The sequence below is a fragment of the Macrotis lagotis genome, chromosome X (genome assembly GCF_037893015.1).
Source record: "Macrotis lagotis isolate mMagLag1 chromosome X, bilby.v1.9.chrom.fasta, whole genome shotgun sequence".
Classification (NCBI taxonomy): Eukaryota; Metazoa; Chordata; class Mammalia; order Peramelemorphia; family Peramelidae; genus Macrotis; species Macrotis lagotis.
In genome coordinates, this window is record NC_133666.1 from 658,086,561 (window position 1) to 658,100,771 (window position 14,211).

At 37.5% G+C, this 14,211-nt stretch overlaps 1 protein-coding gene across 1 annotated transcript in view; it reads right to left on the reverse strand.

Moving 5' to 3' along the window:
* EP400 (E1A binding protein p400) overlaps positions 1–14,211 on the reverse strand; it is a 135,009-nt gene that overhangs the window by 5,716 nt on the left and 115,082 nt on the right. The window contains exons 44-50 of the mRNA XM_074205228.1: positions 10,408–10,453; positions 10,222–10,331; positions 8,422–8,626; positions 8,055–8,308; positions 4,168–4,380; positions 894–1,089; positions 71–195 (exon numbers count right to left, since the gene is read on the reverse strand). Coding sequence (XP_074061329.1) covers positions 71–195; positions 894–1,089; positions 4,168–4,380; positions 8,055–8,308; positions 8,422–8,626; positions 10,222–10,331; positions 10,408–10,453 — 1,149 coding nt within the window. The remainder of the gene's footprint in view (positions 1–70; positions 196–893; positions 1,090–4,167; positions 4,381–8,054; positions 8,309–8,421; positions 8,627–10,221; positions 10,332–10,407; positions 10,454–14,211) is intronic.

Sequence of the window (14,211 nt, forward strand, 5' to 3'; positions counted from 1 at the left end):
AGACCCAGAATAAGAGCTTGAGGATAAAAGGGAGAGAAGAACTAGTGCTCTTGATCTAATGTCAAAATACCTTTTGTGGTGCAGGAGTTTGACCCTGAGCCACCTGGGGCTGGATGGCTTTCTGCTGCTGAACAGCTTGCTGCTTGAGCTTCAGAAGCTGCTGGACATGCACAGGTTGTGCAACCACCGTTTGCCCTACAAATCACCAAACACTTTGTTAGACCAATCTGAGGACTATGTCTCCAACAGGGAAGCCTGTGGATGTTGAGCACCAAGGCCCACCACCTTCTGGAAGGATAGGCTTTTTGATGGATATTTATAAAGCTACCTTAAGGAAATTAAGCTCAAATATGTACCTATATTTTTAGTTACATTTTTAAAAAACTTTTGAAACTTCCTTGTTTCCAATTATCTGATTTCTGGCTCCCGATTTTTTTTTAGGTCCTGATTCAGACCTGTTATTTCATCAGTGAAAGGAATTCCACACATGAAACAGCTATCAATGTGGATCACCAAATCATCTGAAATTGAAGTTTTAGGGAATTGCCAGAAACATAAAGAAGTTAAGTGATTTACCCAGGAATGCACAGCCAGTGTGTGTTAAGAGGTAGGACCTAAACCCAAGTGTTGCCTTTTGGCAGACAGATTCTGCAAGGTCTGTCCTCTATCCATTATGCTACATACATATACTACATCAAACAAGATAATTATGAATAATTATACTTATTAAAGTTTCAAAAGTTCACATTGATATAATACAGCCAATAAAAATATTTTTTCAATATCCTATAAACTTGTTAACTACTCCCAACAACAAAAACAAAGACATGAAAACTAGAGAAGTGACCTCTTCCCAAAAATTATTACCCTTGGGAGAATTTTCAGAGAAATACCTGCTGTCTTCTGTGGCTGTCCAATAGCAACACTAATCCCAGCAACATTCATAGGAAGTGTTGTGACCCCAGCTGATGATACAACAGCTGCTGGAACAGATACAACTGGTGGTTTTGCCAAAGCCACTTGAGCAGTCTGAGTTGTCTGAGCTTGGATCTGCCCTTGAGCTTGTAACTGAGAAGTAGGAACACGAGTCTAAACAATAAGATATAACAGATTATTTAAGTTCATTATTATATCCTACCAAATAGTTTGTATACATATGAACACGATTATAGTAAAATTAACTTATGTCAACATTAACCTTGGATCAGAATTTAACTATATAAAAATGCCACACAGACTCAAAATTTTCAAGTAATCTTGAATGCCAGGCTAACAATCTTGGACCTTAATCAACAGTGACAAGACTTTGAAGGTTTGAAAGCAAGAAAATAACATGATAAGAGCTGTGATTAGTAAAATGAAACAGGCATAAAAAACATTAAAGATGGAAGTGATTCTGCATGCAGGAAGACAATAAACTAAGCTATTGCAATAATTCCCACCTGAGTAAGGATAGTAGGTACAAAAAGAAAGAGATGGATAAAAAAAAGTTAGAAACAAAAGATGAACAGAATCCAGTGATGGATTTAGAACTCTCCTTAACATCTGTTTGGGATCCCAAAGATGTCTGTTAGGTCTCCTCTAAAGCTCTTCCTTTCTATACCCACTGCCATATAAATCAAGGTCCTCTGTCTCCCATTGGAATTACTGATATAATCTACTCTCTAGTCTTCTTACATCAAACTCTCTGCTTTCATCCTTCTTGCTGAATCACTGTTAAGTTTAATCTTTTTTTTGAAAGATCAATATTCCTAAAAAGACAGCTTTTACTGCTGCCTTGCTTAAGATATTTGTGAAAGCACAGAACACTAAGATATTCGTTATATTAATAAAAATGAGAAATGATATAACTAAGTCAGGATCTTGAAAACTTGGCCTCCCTTTAATTTGACCTGTTTTCCTGGAATTAGTATCTCAGTCAATTTACTATAGGCCTGCTTTGTGTCAGCCAATGTGCTAGGGTCTGGGGATGTAATTGAAATGATCCCTGTTCTAAAGGGACTTTGGGTCATTTTATTAGGGGAGGAAATCTGCTCACATAAGGTCTCTGTGATTTACACCCACAAAGATAATAAATACAAAAGGAGGGAAGGGTACTAAAAATTGAGAAGAAGCATCAGGAAAGACATTTTGGCCTTTGAAGGAAGAGAGGAACTCTCTGAGGCAGGGGTAAAGAGGGAAGGAGTGAACTCCAAGCACTGATGAATGATATAACCAGGCCCAGAAAGAGGGCATCAAGTGCTTGTGACAAGAATAGAGATCAGCTTGACAGGACCACTGAGTGAGGATTAAGGTAGAATGAGGCTGAAAAGGGAGGTCTGGGCCAGGAGGTGAAGAGTTTTAAAAGACAAAAAGAAAATTTTATTTTTTATTCTAGAAGCAATAGGAAACCACTGGAATTTAATGAGTAAGGAATGACAAATAGTTACACTTAATGAAATCACTTTGACAAATGTATGTGATAGAGCAGAATTGGGAGAGATAATTGAAGTAGGGGGTATAATTAGGAAGTTGTTGGAACAGTACAGACCAAAGGTGACAAGGATCTGGACTAAGGCTGTAGCTATGTGAGAAAAAGAACAGTTCAGATGAAAGATATTGTAGAAGCAGAAATGGCAAAGTCTGCTAACTGACTGGGGCAGGGGGAGGGAGAGAGAAGGGAAGTATGTGAAGTAGAATAAAGGACTGAGGATAACACCAGCAGCACTCTGGAAACATGACAGTGCCAATTTCAAGAAAAGGGAGGTTTGGAAGAGGAGTAGATTGGGAAGAGAAAGAGAATGTGTTCAACTTTAGATATGTTGAGTTTGAGATGTCTCTGAGACATCCTGTTTGAAATGACTGAAATTCATGGGAGAGAATAGGGTTACGATAACCTAGTTACTAAGATGGTAACTGAAGTCCTCAAGAGCTTATAGAGAAGGTCATTGAGAGGGCAATCTAGAGAGAGAAGAGGGTCACCTCCACACATACACATAGGGACCTGATATGAATAATAATTCAGCAAAAGTAAAAAGGAATGGTCAGACAGTAAGGAAAACCAGACCAAAGCCAATGTACAAAAATCCAGAGTGAATGGTAAAATTTGGTAAGTGAAAAAAAACCCTCAAATCTGGCAATTATGAGAATAATGGTAATTGTGAAGAGTGACATTCAGTTGAGTGTTGTAGTTCCCAGACTGCAAAGGATGAGTAAAAAGAGAAGAAGCGGAAGCAATACAGATGGCTTTTTATAGGAATCCAAATGTGAAAGAGAGGAAAGATAAGATAGGACAATAACTTGAGGGGATAGAAGACAATCAGTTTCAGGAAGGGAACACTAAAACCCCAAGACTAGTCACTAGAAAGTGTTTGTTTTTTATGATAACCAAACTAAAAATGAGAATTTCTTTCTGGCCTTGAAGACTTAGATTCAAGTCTCATCTTCTCTGAATACACTGGCTGTGTAACTCTAAGAAAGTCACTTAACTTCTCATAGCTCTAGCCAACAGTCTAGTTCATGTTACAGATGCTGACTTACAGTAGTAGATAGTTTCCTCATCTAGGAATTCCTTAAGTCAATGAAATAATAGATTCAGTTCCATACTCTTTGTTTACAGTTGACCAAATTGAAAGAGGAAATGTTAGAATAAGTTATTGGTTTCAGAAAGATATTTTTCCAAAAGTGTGTGGAGATTAACACTTCTAGTGTTCTGTCAAGTTAATCAAAATTTCTATGTATATTTATTTTACTTTAATGCAGAATTTCATCATTTATTTCAAAGTTGTCTGGGATAAAAAGGTTACAAGATTAGCAGGGGGAATACTGCCTGTAAAACTTTTCTCCAAGAAAAACACTTTATTAATAAAATGTCTCTAAAAAAGCTAAAAGAAAGAGTCTGGATTATTTCCCCCACACACACAACTTCAAAGACTTACCCCTACCCTAAAGACTAAGATCCTAGTCCTGGCATTCAAATATCTCCCCAACTTTATGTCCCATTCTTCCTTCATGTTTGCCCCATGCACCACAGCCATTGATGACCTCTTCAGCACCATAACAAGGTGAGCCTCAGGTCCCAGTTCTTCTATCAACCCTTTCCAAATCACATCTACCCATCCATATTTACCTGTGCCTATGACTACATGCTGATCTCCCCAACATGAACCACATTAAATGAGAACTTACAAGACGAGCAACTTGGAGGTTGGCGACCGTTGTGCCCGTGAGAAGAGCTCCAGGCCTTGGGGCTGCTACTGCTGCCAGCTGTGGTGTCTGCTGTGGCTGCTGCTGCACTTGTACTTGGGCTGCCTGTGGCTGGGCCCCTGGCTGAGCCTGTGGCTGAGGCCCTGATTGTGGGGGCAGCTGGAGTTTCTGTTTCTGCATTTTGATCAGGTGTTCCTAAGAACAAATAAATTGTCTAAAATCATGCAAAATGTTTCCATTTTTAAAACTTACTCCAGGGGAAGCTAGGTGATGCAGTAGATAAAGCACCGGCCCTGGAATCAGGAGTACCTGGGTTCAAATCCGGTCTCAGACACTTAATAATTACCTAGCTGTGTGGCCTTGAGCAAACCACTTAACCCCATTTTCCTTACAAAAAAAAATAAAATAAAATAAAACTTACTCCCCTGGAAACTAAACTGATATGCTCTCATGAATAAATGAAGGCTTAATACCTAAAGAAAATGTAATCGTTAATATAACTAACCTGTTACATGGAAACACACACACATACATTGCTATATGGTTTTTAAAGTGCTTTAAATTTGTAATAAGGATTTAAGACCTTATTGGCATCCTTGGATTCGTAATTCAGAGTGAGAGGCACTGCTTCTGAACACAGAGCAACCACTCCAGAAAGTACAATGATAAACTTTACATAATGAAATAACAAAACAGATTCTGATTGATTAGCAAGTCTAGGATACGGAGAAATCAATATTCCCAGGTCTCAACAAAAAAAATAATTTGATTGTAGTTTCAGCAAACAAATCCAGAAATATATTTTCTTTAGAACTAAGCCTGCTCTCACTATTGATGGAGCTATGAAATTGTTCAACTATTCTGTAACTTGTAATAATGCTAAGAAAGTGACAAAAATGTTCATACACTTTGATTCTGAGATCTTACCACCTCAAGGAGCTCAGTGATGAATAAAGGCTCTCCATATAGCAAAGTACAGAACTTATTGTATTTATAAAGAATTGGAAACAAAAAAGACAACCATCATTTGGGAATTGCCTAAACTAGTTGTAGCACAGAATGTAATAAAATACTGTGTTTCTATAAGAAACTGATATAATTGTAGAAAAGTATGGGAAAACATACATGAAATGATGCAAACTGAAATCAACAGAATCAGGTACAGAAGAAGTCAACAATGTAAAAGGAAAGAACAACAACAAAACAATCAAACTAAAGGCTGAGCAATGATCATGACAAACCTTGGCCCCAGATAAGAGAACCTTCTATCTTTTTTTGCAAAAGATGCAAAGGCTATGGGTGTGGTATACTACTTAATGCCATTATTTGACTGAAATTTTAGTTTTTCCTAAACTTTTGTTTTTTTATTCTGTTACACATTTATTATAAAAATATGTTATACAAAATATTCTAGAAAGGGTAAGGAAAAAGATACATTGTGAAATGTAAGTGATGTAAAAACAAAAGATATCAAGAATTATTTAATGGAAAAGTTCTCAGGTCTGCCAAAGGAAGATGGGATGTAATCCCTTATCATCTCTGCTTACTGGCTTCCCTAGCTTTCTTTAAATCTTAACTCAAATCCTATTTTCTAAAGGAAACTTTCCCTAACTCCTCTTAATATTAGTGTCTTCCCACTATTAATAATTTCCTACTGATTCTGCACATAGTTTGCTTTTGTACATATTTGTTTGCATGTGGTCTCCCCCCCATTAGATTGTAAGCTCTGAGACTGTCTTTTGGCTGTTTTTGAATACCTTGCACTCAGCAACAGGGCAGGCACAACATAAGCATTTATACAGAAATGATTGCTTGGTTGATAAGGAATTCATGACTCTAAGCATCAAGACCTTCTAACCCTCAAGTCAGAATGAGTTCATCTCAGAGACATTACTTCAAAGAAAAGTTAAAAGGCCTAGGGACTAGGATGAAGTAGTTCTGTATATGGACATTCTCTTGTGAATAAAACTTGAAAAGCAAGAAAACCTAGGAATCTAAAACCTGTTGGTCTCTGGCTCAGAAAAATTCAACTTTGAAAAAATGTTCAACAAACTGTGGTCTATGTATGTTATGGAACACTATTGTTCTATTAGAAATCAAGAGGGATGGAATTTCAGAGAAGCCTGGAAAGACTTGCATGAACTGATGTTGAGTGAGATGAGCTGAACCAGGAGAACACTGTATACCTAACAGCAACATGGGGGTGACAATCAACCTTAATGGACTTGCTCATTCCATCAATGCAATAATCAGGGATAATTTTAGAGCACCAGCAATGGAGAATACCATCGGTACCCAGAGAAAGAACCGTGGAGTTTATTAAAGATTTTATTTATTTTGAGTTTTACAATTTTTTCCCCAGTCTTACTTCCCACCCCCCACAGAAGACAATTTGCCAGTCTTTACATTTTTTCCATGGTATATTATTGAGTGTAATGAGAGAGAAATCATATCCTTAAGGAAGAAACATAAAGTATAAGAGGTAGCAAGATCAGACAATAAGATATTAGGTCTTTTTTTTTCTAATTTAAAGGTAATAGTCCTTGGTCTTTGTTCAAACTCCACAGTTCTTTCTCTGGATACAAATGGTATTCTCCATCACAGATAGGTCCAAGTTGTCCCGGATTGTTTCACTGATAGAATGAGCGAGTCCATCAAAGTTGATCAATGCCACCATGTTGCTGAACCATGGAGTTTAAACAAAGACCAAAGTCTATTATCTTCAATTTTTTTTTAAAAAGTGTCTTATGTACTACATAATTTTGCTATCCCTAATATTTTATTTTCTCCTCAAGGATATGATTTCTCTCCCAACACATTCAATTTCAATCTATGTATAGCATGAAAAGAATGTAAATATTATCAGACTGCCTTCTGATGTGGGATGAAGGGAGGGAAGGGAGGGTAGAGAAAAAAATTAGAAACTACTATTGTATATAATTGGAAAAAAAAAAGAATGTTCAAGAATGGCCCTTCCTACCCAAAAATCTATTTCCTTACCAGTTTGCCCATGATTTCTGAAATTCTTCCCTTAGGAATATACTGCTTTAACTAAGGCACTGTCCTATATTCAAATAGAAGTTCCTTTGGTAGAGATAGTATATTAAGCTGTCACCAAAGTAATTCACATAATTATATGTGAAAATCTGATGAAAAGAGATCTTGACAGAGGGAAAAAAGATTAGATGGGAATTGGATCAAAGGTGGGAATCCAGAGTGGGCTAGGCAAATGTCCAAAAGGCCAAGAATAGGATAAAGATAATGGGCCTCAAAGAAGAAAAAGAAAGGGGAGGTAACCAGAAGTATACACCTGCTCCTTTTTTCATAAATCAGTCCATTCTCCAAAGCTCTTAGGATTTCACAACCTAATCTCTCCCCCGCCATCACACACAAGGGTACATGTGCGCATGCACATGCTTGCACACACACATACATACACACACACACACACACACACACACACAATATAGTATCTTTCTAGGAGTTTCTCATATCAAGACAAAAAAGAAATGGGTCAAAGTCCAAGAAGAAGAACTAGATCATCAAAGGATAGAGAGATTAAGAACAAATGAAAAGAAGAAGCTAAAAAACCCGGAGCAGCACTTCCAGAATCAGGAAATGGTAAGATACTATGAAAGTCCCACAAAAAACTAGATGAAGAATGTCAACACTTATATATATATATAAAAAATATTCTCATTTAAAGACAACATAAACTGACTTTACCCACATAAACAATGCTAAGTTTTGATGATGCAAAAAAAAAAAGATTTTGAATGATCCATGTATGGATCATACACTGCATTGGTTTTATATAAGTTGCCTAAAAAAAGTTCTCCCTCATTTCTTCTCAGAAGTACACTTCTCACCGGAGTTAGCTTTCCCACAGCTTTCATCTGAGCAGGGGACTGGGCCTGGCCCTGGATCTGTGGGACTTGCACCTGGGTTGTCTGCTGCTGCTGCTGCTGCTGCTGCTGCTGCTGCTGCTGCTGCTGTTGCTGCTGCTGCTGCTGCTGCTGCTGCTGCTGCTGCTGCTGCTGCTGCTGCTGCTGCTGTTGCTGCTGTCTGAGAAGCTGGAAATGTGCTGGGGTGATTGCTTTCCCAGGAAGCTGAACCCCTGTGGCTACAAAGACGTTTCTTTATTAAAGGGCTGCATCTTTCCACATCATCTTCAGATAACAAGTAAGAATTTTAAGAGTACAACTACCAAAAGATGAGGTAGAATCAACCTTTTACCTTGAGTCACCTGAGTCACTAAAGACCTGGTCTGTGCCTGCACGGGGGTTAGATTGGTGGTGACCACAGCAGAGGCTGTCACAGAAGTGACAGCACGCACCCCCTGGGTGGACGCTAGAGAGACCAGCTCAGTGGATGCAGCAGGAGTGGCGACTGTCCGGGGTTGTGCATGAACCACCTGAGCAGGAGAAGCACTGCCTGTAGTCTTTTAAAAAAAAAAAAAAAGCAGAAAGATACAAATGGCAATTCACCTTAGACAATCTGGAAGCTCTCTGAAACTCAAAAGGAATTTTCAAGGAAAAAATAAAAAGAAAATATGCAAATATGAACAAACTAGTACATGACATTCCAATTTTATAGCTGAAGTTTCTGATGAACTAATCAATCAACAATTTAAAATATGTCTGAGTGTATTCACACTCATATAATGCTTCATTTAAAAAAACTCCAAATCAACTATAGAAATAACTAATTTCCTTCACTAAAAAGAGATCACTCAAACTGATACTATAATACCTACCACCTTACTTCCATGTCTTCACCTGGGATATCTTTTTTTTTTCCCACTGAGCTTTAGGAAATTGTAATTACCCTCTAAATTTATCTTCATGGCTAACATAATAACTGCTTATATTATATTTAGCATTTTCACACATTAAGGACTGTCTTAATGATGAAATGTATGAACATTTTTTTCTTGCTTCTTGCCTTTCTTGCTCCCTGAAATGATCCCTTAGGTGGAAGTACTGGCCATGGTCTCAGAGGGCTCCTGCACAAGAGTGGTCCATAAATACTGTTCAACTCCGCAAGTACTTATATTAAGGGCCACTGTACACAAGGTAGTTTTCTTTCTGGAGCTCCTATCTTCACCTGGATCTTTTTACCACAGAGCAGAAAAATTAAGTAGGAACAACATTTTCAACAAAAGACATGTGCTGAATTGGGTCAATTCTCAGTAATTTTAGCATACGTTATATATGGTATATGCTGTTTTTTAACGGATACTTTGAAAATGCTTGGGACTATGGAATATTCTGGTAATAAAGTGTAATTTTACTGTTCCCTAGAAACTTCATTTTTATCTCCCTTCTAATAAGGTACTGACCCAAATGTTTCTCTCAAAATGTTGTCTTCTCAACCTCTCGTTAAACCTCAAGAATAGCTCAACGCACTGAGGATGTTTACCTCATTTCTTATATCTTGTGAGATTCAAAGAATTTTAAACTTCAATTTGTGCATGTGCTGGCCTGTGGGTGATTTGAGAATGAAGAGGGAAAGGGAAAAAGTTTTCTAAACAGTCCTGGTTAGAACTTGATGTGCACCTCCTACAACAAGCAACACAACTTTAAGGGAAAAGTCCATCTTAATTATCTTGCTAGCAGTTTCAAACTATATCAGTGTTTCAAAGGGTTCCCTCTTTTTGCATCACTTCATGTGATTCTCACAGCTATTCCTGGAGAAAAGAACAGCATTGCTAGTCGCATATTTAGAGATGAAGAAACTAAGGTTACAAAGTGATTTGCCAATAAGTGGTCATACTAGGCCTAGAATTTAAGATTAGGTAGTTCTCAATTTTTGACACTATATTATTCCAATGATTAATGAAAGGAACAATAGCTTCCATTCCTATCCAGAGGGTATCCAACAGAAGACTGCTCACCATCATTTCTCTATTAGTATAGCTCAGGGAGTCTCTTATTTATGACCAGAGAAGATACAAGGGCTGCTTCTTCACCCAGCAGGAAAAAGCCAAAGGACTTCAATAATATTTTAGAATCAACAAATTGAGAATTAACTCACTGTTAAATTTCCAGGTACAACTGGTGAAGCAATACGCTTGTTAATGGACTGAAAGGTGGCAGCAGGGACTCCAGCTATTGTGTTCACTATAACATTTCCGCTAACTGTACCTGAAAAGAAAATATGTGCTTAAGGATGTGAAATGGGATGCACTTTATTATTTCAAAGCTTTCTTAGTCTTCTTACCAGTTGGCATGCTTGTCCCAGTGGCTGATGTTTTAATTGTTCCAGCCTGTTTTAGAAAGAAGAGTTAAGTTATTTAAAATTTAAGTTATTATTTTGCAGCTGAAAAAATTCTAAGTTTTTCAAATACAAATAAAATGCCATAAGATGCATTTTTCATATGAATTTTCCACATTTGGCCAATGACTTGTGATAATGGTGATCTCATGTGGCTATATCACTGAATCTTTAGAATGGGGTTTGAGAACCACGTTTGTGTTCTAGTCTCCTCTGGCAATCAGTCCGGGGAGCCTAGGGATGGATCTCTGCCCAGGATTAGATAATTGGGGGGGGGGGTGTTATTTTCTTCCTAATCAAGTTCATAGATTCCCTGGAATCCATTCATGGATACTTTGGACCTAAGGAGTCCATGGAGCTCAGATTAAGAAATCTCACTCCAGAAGAATTATTTTGTCCATGTCAAACTAATGGTCACCTAAAAAAGTTACCTATCAGTTGTATTTAAGTGTACATGGATTAGGTAAGGTTCCCACTGCTCTGTTCTTTTCCCACCAATGAGTCAATTAGCCTTCAAATTCTTCAAGTTAAACATTTCAATCGACTCTACTAGAAATCTGCCAAAAATATTAATTAACACAACTACAGACTCAAGAATTGAAGAGATTAAACATGAAAAGGAAAGACAAGTCAAATATATCTCTCTTTTCTTTACCACATTTGTTCCTTGTAAGTTCAAATGTTTTTTTGACTGAAAAAAAAAAACTATACTGTCCTCAGACCAGAAATGTAATTTCTAGTAAATACTCATTACTACATAAAAACTACATGAATGTTCTACAGATTTCTCACTAATATTCCTGTATTTTGAGAACTTGACCCTGGTTGTGGCCCCACGCAAGTCTTTGTGACAGAGTTCACAGCACTAGATCAGTGAATTTCTTTTTTGCTACTAGATAAGATTCAAGAATCTTTGGAGGATCGATACTTTACCTCCATCTTTGCTTAATACTGAAAAACTTTAATCATTCCTAAGAAAAATACAGTATAATTTAAAACCCTTATTTAAAGAACTACATTCAACAGGCTACCCAGGTAACTTAAGTAGCAGGTTTATGGAGTGACTAAAGGTAACTGTATAAAAATGATTATCAGATTCCATCTGTTTCGGACAAGACAAAAATATCACTCTGAAGAGAAGAAAAAAACAACAATCCTGTTTTGACTGGAGAATGAGCCTCTTTTTGGTTTTCCATATTAAAGAAACAAGTTGCATAAAAGGATAGGAGACCACTTTGGGGACTGATTCTACCTTCACAACAACTATCTTTTTCTTCCACAACTCTTTCATTCATTACTCCAACTTAACACTTTTTTTGTTTTGTTTTTTGCAAGGCAAATGGGGTTAAGTGGCTTGCCCAAGGCCACACAGCTAGGTAGTTATTAAGCATCTGAGACCGGATTTGAACCCAGGTACTCCTGACTCCAAGGCCGGTGCTTTATCCACTATGCCACCTGACCACCCTAACAAACACTTTTTAAGCATTTACTATGTACTAGTCACCAAAGATACAAGGCAAAAAATGAAAAAATCCCTGCCTTCAAATCACTCTACTGGAGACATGTGTGTGTGTGTGTATATTTTATACACAAGAGGCCTCTACATAATAAACATAAGGTTATTTTTGTACTAGATTCAACTACACCTCACGAAGAAAGTACAGATGATTCAAAACAGGAAAGGTGATACCCAACTTGTATAGAAAGAAGTCAGGATTCTACATGGTGAAGGTGAGGACTAAAGACATTTCTCCCTATGCAAGGGAGACGGACTCTGTAAAAACACAGAAGTATGAGTGAGAAGAATGTCTGCAGAGATAGGTCATGGGATTAAATGGTGGCTTCCAGAACTTATTTTTCCAGGAGTGGTATGGTCAGACCTGAGTTTTAAAAATATTTGGGAGAGGAGAGAGGAATGAAGGCAAGAAGAAACATAAGGAGGCTACCACAATGATGTAGGCCAGTTTGAACCTACATGCTAACTGGTGGAGAAGAGTTGGGTCTCTCTATCTTTGAAGGGCTGAAGAGTTGGAATCAAAGATGAAGGGCAGATAAAGAAGAGTCAAGAATGAGCCCAGAAGGGGCGGCTAGGTGGCTTAGTGGATAAAGTACCGGCCTTGGAGTCAGGAGTACCTGGGTTCAAATCCGGTCTCAGACGCTTAATAATTACCTAGCTGTGTGGCCTTGGGCAAGCCACTTAACCCCATTTGCCTTGCAAAAACCTAAAAAAAAAAAAAAGAATGAGCCCAGAACTATGAACCAGAGTGGTTAGAGGAATGGTAGTACCCTTAATAGAAAAAGGGAAGTAGGGCAGGGGAGTTGAGTTTTATTTTGGATATGCCAAATATGGAACATCCAAGTGGAGAGGAATATAGTTCAGAAGCCAGATAAGAACTGAAAGCTATATAGCTCTGTGCCCTTCCCTTCACTTATATGACCCTTCCAAATTGAGACTGTCCAAATCTCACCCAAACTACAAGAGCTTCTTAATTAATTTCTCTGCCTCTTAGCCTATTCATTTTTCACTTAGTTGACAAACTAATATTCTTAAAGCACAGGTCTATCCTTGTCACTCCCCTATTCAATGAGTTCCAGGGTCCCCCCCTCATTCTAGGATTAAAAAAAAAGTCTCCTTTTCCTAATTTAAAGGCCTTTACAAACTGGTTCCACCTGTTTCCCACCTCCTACATCTGATGTTCTAAGTCAATTGACCTAATTTCTCTATGTCACAATATTATTCATCTCTCACTCTATGTCTTCGCTCAGCCCTCACTTCCACCTTTTGGACCTACCCACTCACTTTCAAAGATCAACTTAATGGTCAATCTTTGACAATCTTTTCTGATCCCCCACATTGGGGTGGGGGGGATTCCATGGTTAGAATTACTATGTATTTATTATGTAGCAGGCCAGTCAAAGGACTAGCCCTATGATTTTACAGATATGAGGAAATCCCAGGGGAGGAAATTCCCTCTACCAATGTAGATCAGTACCATTTCTGCATTTTTATAGTCTTATAGAGATATTTACATCAAAGAAAGGATAAGGCATCTGCCCCATATCACACAGTCAGTATGTGTCAGAAGAGGCATTAATCCCATATCTTCCTGGCTTCAAAGTCAACTACATCATGATATTTCTTGCTTACATATGTGTATATGGGTACATGTGTGTGAAATGTACGTATGTGTATAGTATAGAATTATCTCAATATATGTTGCTTCTCCTGTGGAGAAGCATCTTGAAGCTCCATTTTTGTCTTTGCAACCTCAATACTGAGTATGATGCTTGGTGCATGGAATTTATTGAATGTTTACTGTATTAAACCGAAGAACTAAAAAAAATGGCTCTTGAATTCAGAAGCTCTCTGTTAGTCTAGAACTTCAGTATTTTTCAGTCAGATATGTGCTTCCTACTTTTGATTCATCACTCCCATATTTGATATATAATTCATTAAAAAACAAAACAATTAAGCAGTGAGTTAAGTGCTAGGTAAGTCTTTGGAAAAAACAATAAAGCCAATTATTATCAATTTCTTTGTTCAAAAATATGATAAAAGGACTTTTACCAAAAAATTTTCCTCCATACAATGCGGTACTATTACTATGCTGTGACCATCAATTTTTTTCACTTAGGTTAAGACTACAAAGTTAGTTTTTGTTTTGTGATTTAGACATCAGAATGTTCACAATTTCACAAAAGCATCACCTCTTTTTTTTAGATCAGGTCAATTGGTTTGAACTATATGTT